The sequence below is a fragment of the Heloderma suspectum genome, chromosome 1 (assembly GCF_057233095.1).
Source record: "Heloderma suspectum isolate Gila_16-S chromosome 1, 16-S_ref, whole genome shotgun sequence".
NCBI classification, from domain to species: domain Eukaryota; kingdom Metazoa; phylum Chordata; class Lepidosauria; order Squamata; family Helodermatidae; genus Heloderma; species Heloderma suspectum.
This window is the reverse complement of record NC_139458.1, coordinates 406,284,679-406,299,303: the sequence shown is the minus strand read 5'-3', so window position 1 is coordinate 406,299,303 and position 14,625 is coordinate 406,284,679. Positions and strand designations below refer to the sequence as shown.

General features: G+C 44.9%; 1 protein-coding gene across 2 annotated transcripts in view; it reads right to left on the bottom strand.

The window, feature by feature from the left end:
* Positions 1-14,625, bottom strand: part of EML4 (EMAP like 4) — a 148,091-nt gene that overhangs the window by 10,027 nt on the left and 123,439 nt on the right. For both annotated transcript variants that reach the window (XM_084828917.1, XM_084828915.1), the window contains exons 18-19: positions 13,956-14,044; positions 9,799-9,896 (exon numbers count right to left, since the gene is read on the bottom strand). In XM_084828917.1, the coding sequence (XP_084685043.1) occupies positions 9,799-9,896; positions 13,956-14,044 (187 nt within the window). The remainder of the gene's footprint in view (positions 1-9,798; positions 9,897-13,955; positions 14,045-14,625) is intronic.

Below are 14,625 nucleotides of genomic sequence, written 5' to 3'. Positions count from 1 at the left end.
ACATAAGTTTACACGGGCACAGTGAATTACATCCTGCAGCTACGAATGCTGAAGCCCTTCTATCCTGGTTATTATAGACAATTGGGTTTTTGCTTTGATAGAATTCCCCATTCACAACAACAAATGCTGTAAGACAGAATGCTAGAAGACCCTCAAGTGCACAATGTAACAAAGGACTGTTTGAAATGAGCTAAGCCAAATTTGCGCCCAGCAGATGGCGAGACAAAGAATGGCTTCAAAACCCAGGCTCTGATATCTTCCCTCTCTCTCTTTGCTGATTTTATCGCAAATAAAAAAAAGACATGTAATGAAGAGCATGGTAATTCAGTAAAGTGTGCCCACACACGTATTTCCCCTAGGACTGAAGGGTGGGTGATTTGTGGCCCTCCGGAGGTTTGGCCTACAGCTCCCATGATACCTCACCACTGGCTATGCTGGCTAGTGCTGATGGTAGTTGAAGGCCAGGAGGACTATAGGCTCCCCACCCCTTCCTAGGCTTTATTCTAGAAGGCCTGTATATATACACCAGGAATACTACATATCACAGGATCACTGTGTACAACTAAAAAGTATCCTATGTTTTCGCCTACAAATTTAGGCAAAAAAGTACATGGTTGCAAACATATGCATCATTAGGGAAATGAGATGAGCTCTAGCCCTCTGCTGAGTACGCAGTCCGTGGCCAACCTCGGTTTGCCTCTTTGTTATCTGCAATGTCTTACATCGAAAGGCTTCTGGTCAAGGAGCAAGCAAATAACACAGCTTTCTGTATTACCCATATCTCCTACACCAGCCTACCCCAATCTGGCGCCCTCCAGAAGTGTTGGACTGCAGCTCCCATCATGCCCAGCCAGCATGGGAGTTGCAGTCCAATACATCTGTCCTATACCATGTGCTTTGCTCAAACACACTAGGATGTATTTCGAGGTAATCTAAACAAGCATATGAGTGATAGCAGCATTCAGGTTGTAGCAACACTCTTTTTATGCTGAATTTCATTTTAAAGGATTTTTTTTTTATTCATTCATTTATTTCATTTTTATACCACCCAATAGCTGAAGCTCTGTGGACAGTTCACTAAATTAAAACCACAAAAGTACAACAGAAAATACTACATAAAATATAATAGATTAAAACTAGAGAATAAAAATACAACCAGAGTAAAGCCTAGCAGCAGTGCAGATATTTAAAACTCAATAGCAGATGAAGCATTGTGCCTTTTCTCATTAGTTTCCACTGGAGCCCTAAGACAGGCTTCAGCAGAAGCAAATTTTGTACACAAAGATTACAAGCAATCTTATTTATAGTAACCATCTCTATAGGAGGAGCAATGGGGAACATCTTCATTCTGCACAAAGGCTTGGTGCTAGTGGCATGAATGCAGGACTCCTATACTTTGCTGCTTTGAAGTCCTCCCTATAACCTGAGGTGTAAATGCACAGCAGGTTCAGGAATGACACTAAACCATGATTTAGCCATGTCCTTGGGTGTTCCCTCCTACCCTTGCAGGCTCCCATTTACCCTCTCACATCGGACTTAGTGGCAAATCGTAAGGTTGTCATCATATCTGAACCGGCGCAAAGCAAGGTTTGGGCAACGATGTAATGGCAGACTATGATTTCCTGCCAAATCGGAAGGAGGGAAGCACAAGGCTCAGAGATATGCAGTAGGATTAGAAAGAAGAAGAAAATCTCAACGTCATGTTTTTATCCCTCCTCTCCCATCCCTTATCCTGGATCTTTATGATGTTGGAAGCTAGCACTAATGTGAGGGAGGGACAACCGTTTACTAGGTCCTGCCAGACATTTGGTAGCTGTCAAAATTCCTACGGAAAACAGAGAACAGAAAAAAGCAATTGGGGAGAGGCTCTCTGGTGCTGGAACATCCCTTTAAGCAAGGAACTGTGATGGGAGAGATCCAAACATAACATGATTGCAATAGTCCAGATAGCAGAGTTTTAGTTTCTATTTAAAAAAGAAATCTCCCTTGGGCAAAAAAATCTGTGAAAGAGACATTCTACACTTTGCTTCTGATATACTGGACACATGGTGATAATAGTTACCATAGGAATCTTATACATGTACGATACAGTAATACCACGTTCCTGAAGAGGCTGTGTGGATACAAAGACATCAGGGTAGATAATTCTTCTATGGTACAGTTTAATGTTCACCGGACACACTTCCTTCTGGGGTTAGAAATATTCTGATTATGTACTATCCCAAGCAAATCACAATGATCTAGTTCTCACTGATTCCTAGCTATCTGGTAAACACCGGATAGATTGAACTTGGGTTTATGCAAAATGCAGATTTTTGTCCTAAATCATCACACCAACTTTCATTCTGATCTTTTGTGCCAACTGGGATAGTATCACTTTCATTACATATTTTCTGCCCTCACCCCTTCAGCTGTGGTACAGCTAGGTCATTTTAGACCCTGGACTCCATAGTCTTATGGGGGATCCCTTTTCGTTGTCCATGTGCATTACTTCAGCTGTGAAGCACACAACTAACATTTCTCTTCACCCCAACCACTATTCCATGCTTTACAACTGCTTCTACATTCCAGATATGTTAGAACAACAACAAAAACTGCTTGCCGATCCTGATTTTTTTAAAAAATACTCAGAATATGTGTAGTTTTGCATTTTAAACTCACTTAAATCATAGCACCATCATGACTACAGGAATAAAATCTGGAATCTGATTCTGCTGCCCTGATGCCCAACCCTCTGCCACTCTCTGGGGGGTCGTTTGCCCCCCCGGGCTATGGGGCCCTGGACGATGCCCCCCAAGGTCCAGTCCTAGCTGCACCACTGCCTTTCAAATGGTTGCAGAAGTTTGAACAGAAGCTCAACTCTGAAGCAAAGCGAGTTTCCAACTTCCATCCGATTGGCTGGGTTCACACAACATGCTAACCTATACTCAGCAGTTGAGTGTGGGTTGTTGTTGAATCATGGGTTATCGTGTTTTCTGAACACAGTGTGTTTTCTGCAGGGTGGGTTATTGTGTTGTCTGGGTGCAGTGTGTTTTCCACAGGGTAGCTTGTTAACGATGCAGTGTGGCTTCTTAACCACCCCAAACCACCCCTAAAACAAACCCTGGGTTTTCAAGGTGAGAAAAATAAGTCACACTGCAAGGTTAACAAGCCATCTTGCAGAAAACGTGCTCTGTTCAGAGAACATGCTAACCCATGGTTCAACAACAATCCACAGTTCAGCACCCACACTCAACCACTGAGTGTGGGTTAGTGTGTTGTGTGAATCCAGCCATTGTCTCCAACTAAAGGGATACACTACACTGCATTTGTATTTTGCATTTACTTCTGCCAGGGGGCTTGGGATGTCGAGCTGGGTAGTCCAACCTGAAGTATACAATGGTGCTTTGAATGCAGATACCAGACTTCCTCCTGCTCTCTCAGTGTTCCGAGTAATCGTATTACAAAACAAACTGACAAACAAACAAAACAGAATGCTGCAGGGCTGAGTTAAACCAGGCCTTGCTACACTTGGTCAATAATACACACGATACAATATACAAAAGCTGCACCCACCCCAACACATTCTTTTGGACATGGATCTAGGAAGTGAAATTATGGGCATGGAAATCATGGGAGCGTTCAAATGCAGTAAACTGGAAGTGATATCATGAACATCTGTATGAACTAATAGGGAAATCAACAGGAACGCAAATGAGAGCTTATCATAGGCATCTCAGGGTTGGGAAGGAGTCTCTATTGGTCCCTCTGGCAGATCAATCTTCCGAAGAAAAACAGAGTATCTTTGTATCAGAAGCAGGCCTGGCATAACTTGCAACTAGTAAAGCTAAATACAGGTCACTAGCCAGGTGCCTGGCAATTGTTTTTGTAGCTCTGGGCAGACCACAAAATATGCGGGTGGCATTAGAAAGGTCAGAGTCTGGGAGGTGTCAGGGTGGACACTGAGCCCATAGAATCCCAGAGTAGTTCTGATTCTGAGGAAGAGGAGTCACTCCTGGGAGAGGAGCGTGCTCATCTTTCCCAGGGCCAACAGCTGACAGAGATTCCTCCCACCGGCATTCCTAGCTTAGATAGCAGTCCTGGGAGTGACAGAGCGCGGGAAGCAGACTTGCTGGATGTGTGACGCCGACACAGAGAGCGGCACCAAATGAAGGGTGCGGAAAGGAGGCGTACTGCCCGGTTGGCGAGCAAACAACAGTTGCGCCCAGAGGATCCAAGGAAAAAGGGGAGGGACTCTCCCTAGCCCTTAAGTTCAGGGTCTGCTTGTGATTCCCTGTCAAACGGGGACCAACTGTTCCAACTTAGGGCATAGGTTCTCTGCTGATCATATCTAGGTGCTAGCAGTAGAGTTGTTAAGTTGTAAAAGAGGAATAAAGCTTTGAAAAGAATCCCTTTATCTGTGTCTGGACTTGGCTACTGGATTAGACTGAGAGAGGCCTCCAAGGAGACCTTGACAGGAGGTATGTTTTGGCTGCAGCAAAAAAAGGGCAGAAAGGCAAGAGGGCAGGGTCAACAGGCCAAACTGGGACAGACTTCGAAGCAGATGATAAGCTGGGGAATGGGGTCACAGAAGGGACAGGGACTGGGAAAGTAGGAAGAAAAGGGCCCTTAAAAAACCTTCCATGGGGAGATTCAGCAGTAGAGACTTTTGTATGAAGGGCAATCAAGAAACTGTAGATGTGATCTGCTGGCCAGTCTAGCCACATCCTTCTCCTGCTTCGATTTAGTAGAGGCTGGGACCAAGGAGAAAAAAGTGGCCAAAGTATTCTAAGTGATGTTTAACTGTGAAGTCAGCAGGGAAGTCCCTCCCTCCCAATCTGTATTGTGTCAAAATGGTAGCAGCCACAGGTGCCAGCATGACCTGCTATGTTCTTCTTACTGTCATCCTCCCACACTCTCCAATTCTTCTTAAATAATGGCCTTGTGATGCTTCAGCGTTTGCTGATCTAATATATGCCTACCAATTTTGACTCTTGCTACTTGGGAACTTTAGCAATACACCTACAGCTATGCAAAACATCTTGAATGACTCAAGATGGCTAAAAACCAACAAAACAACCCCCACAAAAACCTCCAAACAAAGACATCACATATAAAGAGATCTGGGGATCTGCAACAAATGTTTCTCATAATGTGTATGATTATTTAATTATTTTGTGTTCTTTTGACAAATAATTGTGTCAAATTAGAAGTTCCCCACAAGGGGGCAATAGATACTACAGATATACAAGCCTCAAGCTAGGGATGTATGAAAGTCACTTACCTGTTCGCGGATTATGCTGATGCTGGGGGGGGAGGCGCTCCATCTCTCCCCCTGAAATTCTGGCCAGGGGGGGAGGTGCTCTGTCCCTCCCCCCCCCCGAATCCTGGCTGGCTGGCTCTGCTCCGCAGGGATTCTGTGGAGCCACCGGCTGGCTCTGCCAGCGGCCGGACATCCGGCCGCTGGCTAGCAGGGACGCAAATGGCGGCGGCCGTAGCCGCTGCCGTTTGCGTCCCTACAGTCAGCCGTGATAGGCTACATAAATGTTTACGTAGCCTATCACGGCTGATTAAAAAACAAAACAAAACACGCGCTTACGCAAATGGCGGCGCCCATGGGCACCACCATTTGCGTTCCTTATTTTGGCATGTCTTAGTCTACGTAAACATTTACGTAAACTACGGCGAAAATAAGGGGAACGCAAATAGCGTAGCGTCTACGCTATTTGCGTTCCCCTTATTTTCGCTGTACTCTACGTAAATGTTTACGTAGACTAAGACGTGCCAAAATAAGGAACGCAAATGGCGGTGCCCATGGGCGCCGCCATTTGCGTAAGCGCATGTTTTGTTTTGTTTTTTAATCAGCCGTGATAGGCTACGTAAACATTTACGTAGCCTATCACGGTGTTTTTTAAAATTTAGCTGTGATAGGCTACGTAAATCTTTACGTAGCCTATCACGTTTTTTTGTTTTTTTTTTAAACTTGGAAAGGGCTGCGGCGGCAGCCGGTCGGAAGACCGGCCGCCGCCGAACCGCCGCCGGAGCCGCCGCCACCAGGAAGATCCGCCCCAGGTAAGTCCCATCCCGGGGGGGGGGCGGGGGGCCGTTCTGCCACCGATTTTGGGGGGCCGAATGCGCTGGCATTCGGCCTCCCCGAGGTCTGTGGCGGAACTTTCGTACATCCCTGCCTCAAGCACAGGAACATGATAAATACAGTGTGGTCTAGTGATAAGCTTATAGCGATACTTGGGAGTAATCTAAGTGGAAATGTTCTGTGCATCTCCTGTGCAACCTTATGGAAACATGTGAAAATGCCTTTTATCAAGTCAGGTATGGGTAACAAGGCATGGTCTGAAGGAGCATGTTCATAGAATCATAGACTAGTAGGGTTGGAAGGGGCCTATAAGACCATCGAGTCCAACCCCCTGCTCAATGCAGGAATCCAAGTCAGACCATCCTTGACAGATGGCTGCCCAGCCTCATCTTGAATGCCTCCAGTGTGGGAGAGCCCACTGCCTCCCTAGGTAATTGGTTCCATTGTCGTATTGCTCTAACAGTCAGGACGTTTTCCCTGATGTTCAGCCAGAATCTGGCTTCCTGTAACTTGAGCCCATGATTCCGTGTCCTGCACTCTGGGATGATCGAGAAGAGAACCTGGCCTTCTTCTCTGTGACAACCTTTCAAGTACTTGAAGAGCGCTATCCTATCTCCCCTCAGTTTTCTCTTTTCAACTCTTCTCATGCCCAGTTTTTTCAGGCTCTCTTCATAGGGCTTTGTTTCCAGTCCCCTGATCATCTTTGTTGCCCTCCTCTGAACCCTCTCCAGCTTGTCTGCATCCTTCTTAAAGTGCGGTGCCCAGAACTGGACACAGTACTGCGGCCACACAATGTTGCAGCAACCTTGGTGAAGTGAAGCAGGTTTGGGTCTGGACAGTCCATGATGGGAGACTACCCAGAACCAGTGGAGAATTCCATTGCCTGGAATCATACATACTTAGCCCTGAGGGGATTTTACCCATAAATGAATGAATGAATGAATGAATGTGCTGCCTTGGGTTTATCACAGAAAAACGGTGGGATGTAAACCTAAAGGAATGGCAGCTTCATCTTGTCTACACTGACTGGCAGCAACTTTCCAGGGTCTCGGCAGAGGATTTTCCCACTTACTACCAGAGTTCCTTGTCATTGGAGATGCCAAGGACTGAACTTGGGTTTTCTTCATGCAAAGCACCTGCTCTTCCTGGCCAAGACCAGGCAAGGGAGAAGAAAGCTGGACCTTAACAAAACTGGGGGATGGGATGTAGCCACATGGTAGAAAACATCCTTTGCACCAGTTGCTGGGGAACATGGGTTGGAGAGTGCTGTTGCACGGATGCCCTGCTTATGAGTTCCTGGTTGACAGCTGGTTGGCCACTGTGTGAACAGAATGCTGGACTAGATGGACCCATGGTCTGATCCAGCAGGACTCTTCTTACATTCTTATGATCTTAGAAGGTCTCAGGTTCAATCCCCAGTAGCTCTAGGTGGGGCTGGGAAAGACTCCTGCCTGGTTTGGCTCAGAATAAGGCAGCTTCTGAGTCCTGCTCCTGAGTCACACACCTTCCCTGAAACTAAAGCCTTACATGAAATTGCGCCTTTGCACCTTGTGGTCAAGGTTAGGTGTTGTCAGGCATCTACTGCAGACCCACACCCCAGCAGAGGCCCACTGACAAGATTCCCTTGGACTTGCTCCTCTTCTTCACCACTGCAACCTGCCTTTCACCTTGGACCAGACAATGACAGTGGTAAGGAGGAGGAGGAGGAGGAACAGTAGGTCCCACGGCCTGCTTGCTCCCTGGCTCTCTGCCTGTCAAGCAAGCAAGCTCTAGCAATGATGAGAAAGAGGATGATGAGGAAGAGCAGCTGATGACAATGGCAGCAAGAAGGTAGACTCACTGAGGGAAGGAGGCTATTGAGGGTGCATTGTCCCTCAAAAACCCAGAGCCAGCACTCCCTGTGGTCATCAATTCAGAATAACTACGATCATATTGACAATTATTAATGCACTCAAGGAGCCCATTCACATGGAAAGGAAAGAGCCAGTCAACTGGCCTCATCAACATGGTTCCAGCTTTGCAGCAGTGCTAGAGTGGAGTGGAAGTGGTTCCTACAGAGTAGAGTAGGAAGTAGTTGTCGCAGCAGTTCCTACACTGCTGCAACAACATACGAAGGGTTCCAAAGGATGGGAGGAATCTAGTGCATTATCTCCCTTTAACAGCCTTCCCAAGCCTGGAGCCCCCCAGATTCTTTTGGACTACAACTCCCACCATCCCCAGACAGCATAGTCATATATAGAAGGCTGTCCTATAAAATCATCCCGAGTATTGAGGTTAAAGAGTGTTCATTCATCCTCGACCATTTGCCTCCAAGTGGTGTTCCGTATACTGTTAGGAAAAGCAACCTCTTTAGCCCACGCCACCATTCTTCTCCCACTACTTCCAAGAAGGGTAGAAGGGTACAAGCAGACACCAGAGATGTGCACTATGGTCAGAATCCAATGGTGACTGATGGACTGCGGCCAGCCCCGCTGATTCTGTTCCTCAGGCAGCACCCACTGCTGGTGGGACAGAGATTTAGCGCTTTATTTATTTATTACATTTCTATACTGCCCAATAGCCAAAGCTCTCTAGGTAGTTCGCAATTAAAAAAAAAAAAAATTATTGCTGCTTCCAGGGGCAACCCGAAATGAGTGAAAATGCTCGTTCCTGGTACGGGGCAGGCTGGTGGAACTTGCGTCAGGGAACTCTGCTGACCTCCCCTGTTCCAGAAATGAGCGTTTCTGCTCATTTCAGGGCTTGCCCCCAGAAGGGCTAAATCTATGTTGTGCAAGTGGTGGGTGCTGCTTGTGCAACGGAATTGGTGGGGCTGGCTGTGTGTGGAACAAAAGTGGTGGTGGGCCCCACGCGTGGATGGGCAGCATTGGATACTGCTCAGTAGGTCTCTCCAACAAGATCATGAGGAAAAAAAATGATCTGGGTATCCTATGCCATGTTCAAACAGAGAGCAGCCGTGCTTTAAAGAAAATAAATGAAACATTTCCCATAGATGTGGCCCAAGAAAATGGCAGTGCAAAGTGGTATTAACAGGGAAAGTCCTTAAAGCTGAATATACTGTCGTTTCAAGAACAACTTTTTGGGCTTAAGGTCTACTTAAATGTGGCCAGTGAATGATGTTTATTTCAATTAAAAATAAATTTAGAATTGGCATGCACTACTAATGTGGTTCTGGGTTTGGACATGGAGAACCAACTTTTCTGATGTTTAGTGGGTGGTTTACAAGCAGTTTGCTCTCTGCCTATGAGAGGAATAAATGAGAGTACTTTTTACTGCAAAGTGATCATGAAGGAGAGAACAAGAACACCACAAAAGTTAATAACAGCCACCCTCTGGAACACTCTCCCACATGTGGTTCGAGAGGTGGAAACTGTGGCGATCTTCAAACGCTTCTTGAAAACTCATTTCTTCACTCAGGCTTTTCCTGAATTGTAATCAACCATATCTATTTTACTGCTTTTGTTGTAATGTTTTTACAGTATTTATTGTTTCATACTGTTTTTATATTGGTTTTTTATATTGGATTGTATGTGTTTTTCTGTAAACCGCTTGGAAATCCTGGGATGTCAAGCAGCACAGAAGCAGCTTAAATAAATAAAGAATGCAGTGCCACTTCATGAAATCTCATTACTGATACTAATTTCTAATTTAGAGAATGTTAGTTACTGGGCAGATTAGAAATGTAATAAATAAAAAAATGAAATCATTTATGTTGCATAAAAACTTACCGTGCATTTTCCATATCTGCTGTACTTCCTTCCATTTTCTGTTACTGTGTAGAGGTAAATGAAGTTGTCATGGGATCCCACTGCAAGTAAGGTGCCATCTGAAATACAAAGTAGAGACCAACTGTATGTTGAGCTATGCGAAGTTGACTATAGCACATCAAACCTATTTCAGATTCCAGCTCTCCCCACTTGTAGCACTTTGAGGGAGATGACAATAAAGAACACGCAACATGTCCATGATCCAGAGTCCATACAGTATTCTCATTTTAGCTATGGATGGAAAATGGATATGCCCACACGGCAGCAACCTGGTACCCTCCAGATGTTTGATACTACATCTACCAGCATTCCTGACCATTGGCCATGCTGGCTTGGGCTGATGGGAGTTGAAGTCCAAAACATCTGGAGGACACAGGGATGAAGAAGGCTGTCATAGGATGTTTTAACTTTCCATACAGTAAAGTTAACCAAACTTTGAACCAGTCATTGGATTGCATCATGAGAATGTCGAGTGGAAAGATGGGTCTGATGGAGACTAACCCATTGCCTCCTCCCCAGTGCACTCCCTGGCACCCACAAAAAGCAGGGGTAACTGGCCAAAATTGGGCAGAGGTATCTTGCATAAGTCAAGCTCTGTTCACACGAAGTGCTTCTGTACTATTTTCAGAATTCCTCCAGATGTTTGATACTACATCTACCAGCATTCCTGACCATTGGCCATGCTGGCTTGGGCTGATGGGAATTGAAGTTCAAAACATCTGGAGGACATGGGGATGAAGAAGGCTGTCATAGGATGTTTTAACTTTCCTCCACCATCAGCCTTCCTTGCTCCATCCCAGTCCATTCCACAGGGTCCCAAAACCCTTAGGAGCAACTTTAGCGGGTGTCCTGGGGGTTGTAGTTGGGGAGCAACGTTTTCCTTCTGCTTGAGGTTGTCACGATGACTGCAATACAGCCATAGGAAAACCCCACCCCTCAACATGTTAAAATCAGACTAAACGTTACTTCACACATGACTATTTCTAAGTACACACCTAAAAGATAAAAAGTATGTACATGGCAGGTACTTTAATCAGAGTCAGGATTGGCTACAAAATCATGGAGTGATAAACCGGGATTTGCTGTGGTCTAACACCTGAATTTGCCCTCCTTTAGTCAGCGATATCCAATGCTTATCCAATGAAGACTCCAACTCAAAAGGGAATGAATGTACAGTAGTTAAAGAAGTTGGTTTGAATCTTCTCCAGTGCAATCATGGAGAAGGTTTCTCCAAAGTAGGTGCACTGATGGCAGAGCCAAGAGTGGTTGGGTTGCTTTAAAGCCACAAATGGAAGAGGTAGCCAACAATTTAATTCACTCATTTATCACACTATTTATAGGCCACTTTTCAGGGTTAACCTAGAAGGGTGTGTGTGTGTATGTATGTATGTAATTAATTTACAATATTTATATACTGCTCCACATCAAAAGATATCGGAGCGGCGAACAACACGGTAAAAGAATAAAACAGCACATTAAAAGAGTTTGCACTAGATGTCTACCATAAGCTTTGTACTTATGGTAGTACACTGGGTTTGCTGGAAGGTCCTGCAGTAGTTCGTTGCTCTTTTACCTGGGAGGCTTATGAGATATAGTTCTGGGGTAGAGTGGGACTACTGCTGTCCTCCTGCAAAGGTGGAGTGCAGAAGCAAGATAGGAATATCCTTTAGCAGGATAATAGCTAGGCTGAAGCTTGCTCCCTTCATACATACATACATACATACATACATACATATATATATATACACACACACACACACCCTACCTGCTGTAAAGGGAAAGTACTTTTTTAAAAAAATTGTTGTTTATTCGGTCAGTTGCTTCCGACTCTTCGTGACCTCATGGACCAGCCCACGCCACAGCTTCCTGTCGGCCGTTGCCACCCCCAGCTCCCCCAAGGTCGAGTCCATCACCTCCAGAATATCATCCATCCATCTTGCCCTTGGTCGGCCCCTCTTCCTCTTGCCCTCCACTTTCCCTAGCATCAGCATCTTCTCCAGGGTATCCTGTCTTCTCATGATGTGGCCAAAGTACTTCAGTTTTGCCTTTAATACCATTCCCTCAAGCAAGCAGTCTGGCTTTACCTCCTGGAGTATGGACTGGTTTGATCTTCTTACAGTCCAAGGCACTCTCAGAATTTTCCTCCAGCACCACAGTTCAAAAGCATCTATCTTCCTTTGCTCAGCCTTCCTTATGGTCCAGCTCTCGGAGCCATGTGTTACTACGGGGAGTACCATTGCTTTAACTATGCGGACCTTTGTTGTCAGTGTGATGTCTGACAACATCACAACAACATGTCTGACAACATGTCTGCCCACTTTTAGAATGATAAAGGCCTTCATTTCTGCACAATGAGCCATTTTACGGGCCTGAAACATGAGAATACTCCTTTGCAGTGTCTGCAAATGATAACTATTTAAACGATACGTCATACACTGATGCACACAGCAGGAATGGAAGAACTGATAGTGTAAAATGCCAATTTGTCAGGCTTGCAAAAGAGATGATTACTCTGATGTCAATCGTCTCCCAGAGAGAATTCTAGTTCAACATGAAGGCTGCAGTGTTGTGGTGCCCCCTGTATGGAGCTCCAGCATAACCCTACCTAGCAATGCTGCCTCCATGCCCAGTGTCTCATGACAAGGTGAGCCATTCCTTTTAAAATGGGGAGCTCCTGAGCTTCCCTTGTAGCTTCAAAGGCCTTCTACCTCCTCCTTTGAGTAGTAGCAGAGATGGACGTGAGCATGCATGAGGTTTCCAAGATTTGGTGTGGAAAGGATATATATTGAAATAAATGGCCTGCCGAGGTACTACTGTTTGACCTGACAAAACATTGGTGCACTGGGCAGGAAAGCAGCATTGCGAGAACTCCCACTGATTCCCTGACCCACACACACACTTCAAAAATATTTTACAACCAACAGGGAATAGTAATGAACAAGTACTGTTGCTTTGCCACCTAGAAAAAAGGAAGCATGAATTATTTAAGTATCCCCAGCCTGATAACCTCTAAATGTGATAACCTCTATGACTACAACTCATAGCTGGCTAGGGGATTATGGGACATGTAGCCCAACATATCTGGAGGTTACCAGGTTGGGGGAGGTTGATTTAAGCCATCAAGCCATTACGACAGCAGCATAGAAATAGATACGTCTGTCAAATTATAGTTCAGTATCCCTCCCCATTCCCTTTTTCCCTTGAGTGTTAGGTCTTTTTAGATTGTAAACCGATCTGAGGGACTTTTTGGCTGAACAGCGGCATAAAAATAATTTGAATAAATAACCTATCAGGACTCTTAAAATATTAAGGGAATAAACATCTTAAGACACAAGGGTTTCCTTCACATGGAGCTTTTATCCTGCGATTGAGATAGCTCCTTCACGGACGTTTGCAGCATCTTTACATGACGCAGTGATCATCCCAGGCATCTTATGCACTAAATGCCCTTTGTTCCATTTTTAAATAGACCGCAGATAATGAGCTATCAAATTACCCCATTGTGTTCCACTTCTGTTCCCTCCATGAAAAGAGGAAAAGTGGAAAGAAGAGGAGTGAGATCAATGGAAGACTCAGATACGAGGAGGAGGAGGGGGGAAAGGAAGCACGTGAAAAAGGGAGTTGTTATGATCTTGCATTTAAAATGGAAGCAGAAAGCCCCATTTTCAATGCAGGATTTTAGGCTGGTGTAGAGATGCCCAAAGATCATCCTACTACTCAGGCATGGACCCATCCAGCAGTTGTTTCACATACCTGGGTAAAAAGAATCATAACTCTGTAAGGAGTTATCCAGTTTTTGTAGCCTTGCCGTTGCACATTCCTGGTGAATTACGTTTTCCATTGGAGTTCACATTTTTACCTGCTCTATCTAGCCCACTATCCATGGAGCCAGGCTGGCAAACAATACTGCTGAGTCAGGTGCAGCCAAAGTACAAGTGAAGTTTTTATCACCTATTTTACCAAGGATCTGTTTTGTTAGTGCTGGAGTGATAACCTGATGTAGTTTTAGAACATGTTAGGAGTTCTACAGTCCTAGTGTAAAGCACCTCTTTATGAGAAATTAAGTCATGTGTTTAGAAAGAAGCAAGCACCGGAAAATTCAATGCAGTTCTGCCTACCTACTGTGTAGCGCATCACCGAGAGCTGCTCATTGCCATCTGTATGTATTGAAACCAAATCTCTTGTTTCGGCATCCAGAACAAACCACCTGTTAAGGAGAAGTAGAAGGGAAACATTCTAGCAAAAGCTACTTTCAAATTAAAGAACGGTTTCTAAGCACAGTTGCTTTCAGTGCTGTTCAAATGTACCCCCAAGTGAGACATGACACTGAAAAATCTATTCTTGGATAACAAAAATGCATAAAGCAGTGTATGTATCTCTGAATATGGCATCTATAGACTTATGATTCTACAGTGTATGCTCATTCGTTTAACGCATGTATGGAGAACGGATGGCTCTACCTAGTCTGAAAAGAGCATGCATGGAAAAAATACAACTAAGCAAACAAAACTCTCAACAGCAGCAGCCACGTAAGAGCCTGTGAAGTCCAGTAGTCAAGAGTGTGAGTTGCAGTTCCAATTTTATCTTAGCTATTAAGTCATTAGAAGGTAGCCCTAGGCATGACCCTGCTATCTCAACTTTGTCCCCTCCCTTCAGATGGCTGCAATATGGGGCATAGTACTACTAATACATACATTACAGGATTCTGAGAAGCACTTTGAACACTCATAAAGCAATATAAAAATGGAAAGTCTTAAAGAAATGCTCTTCACGTCCACATATTGAAGC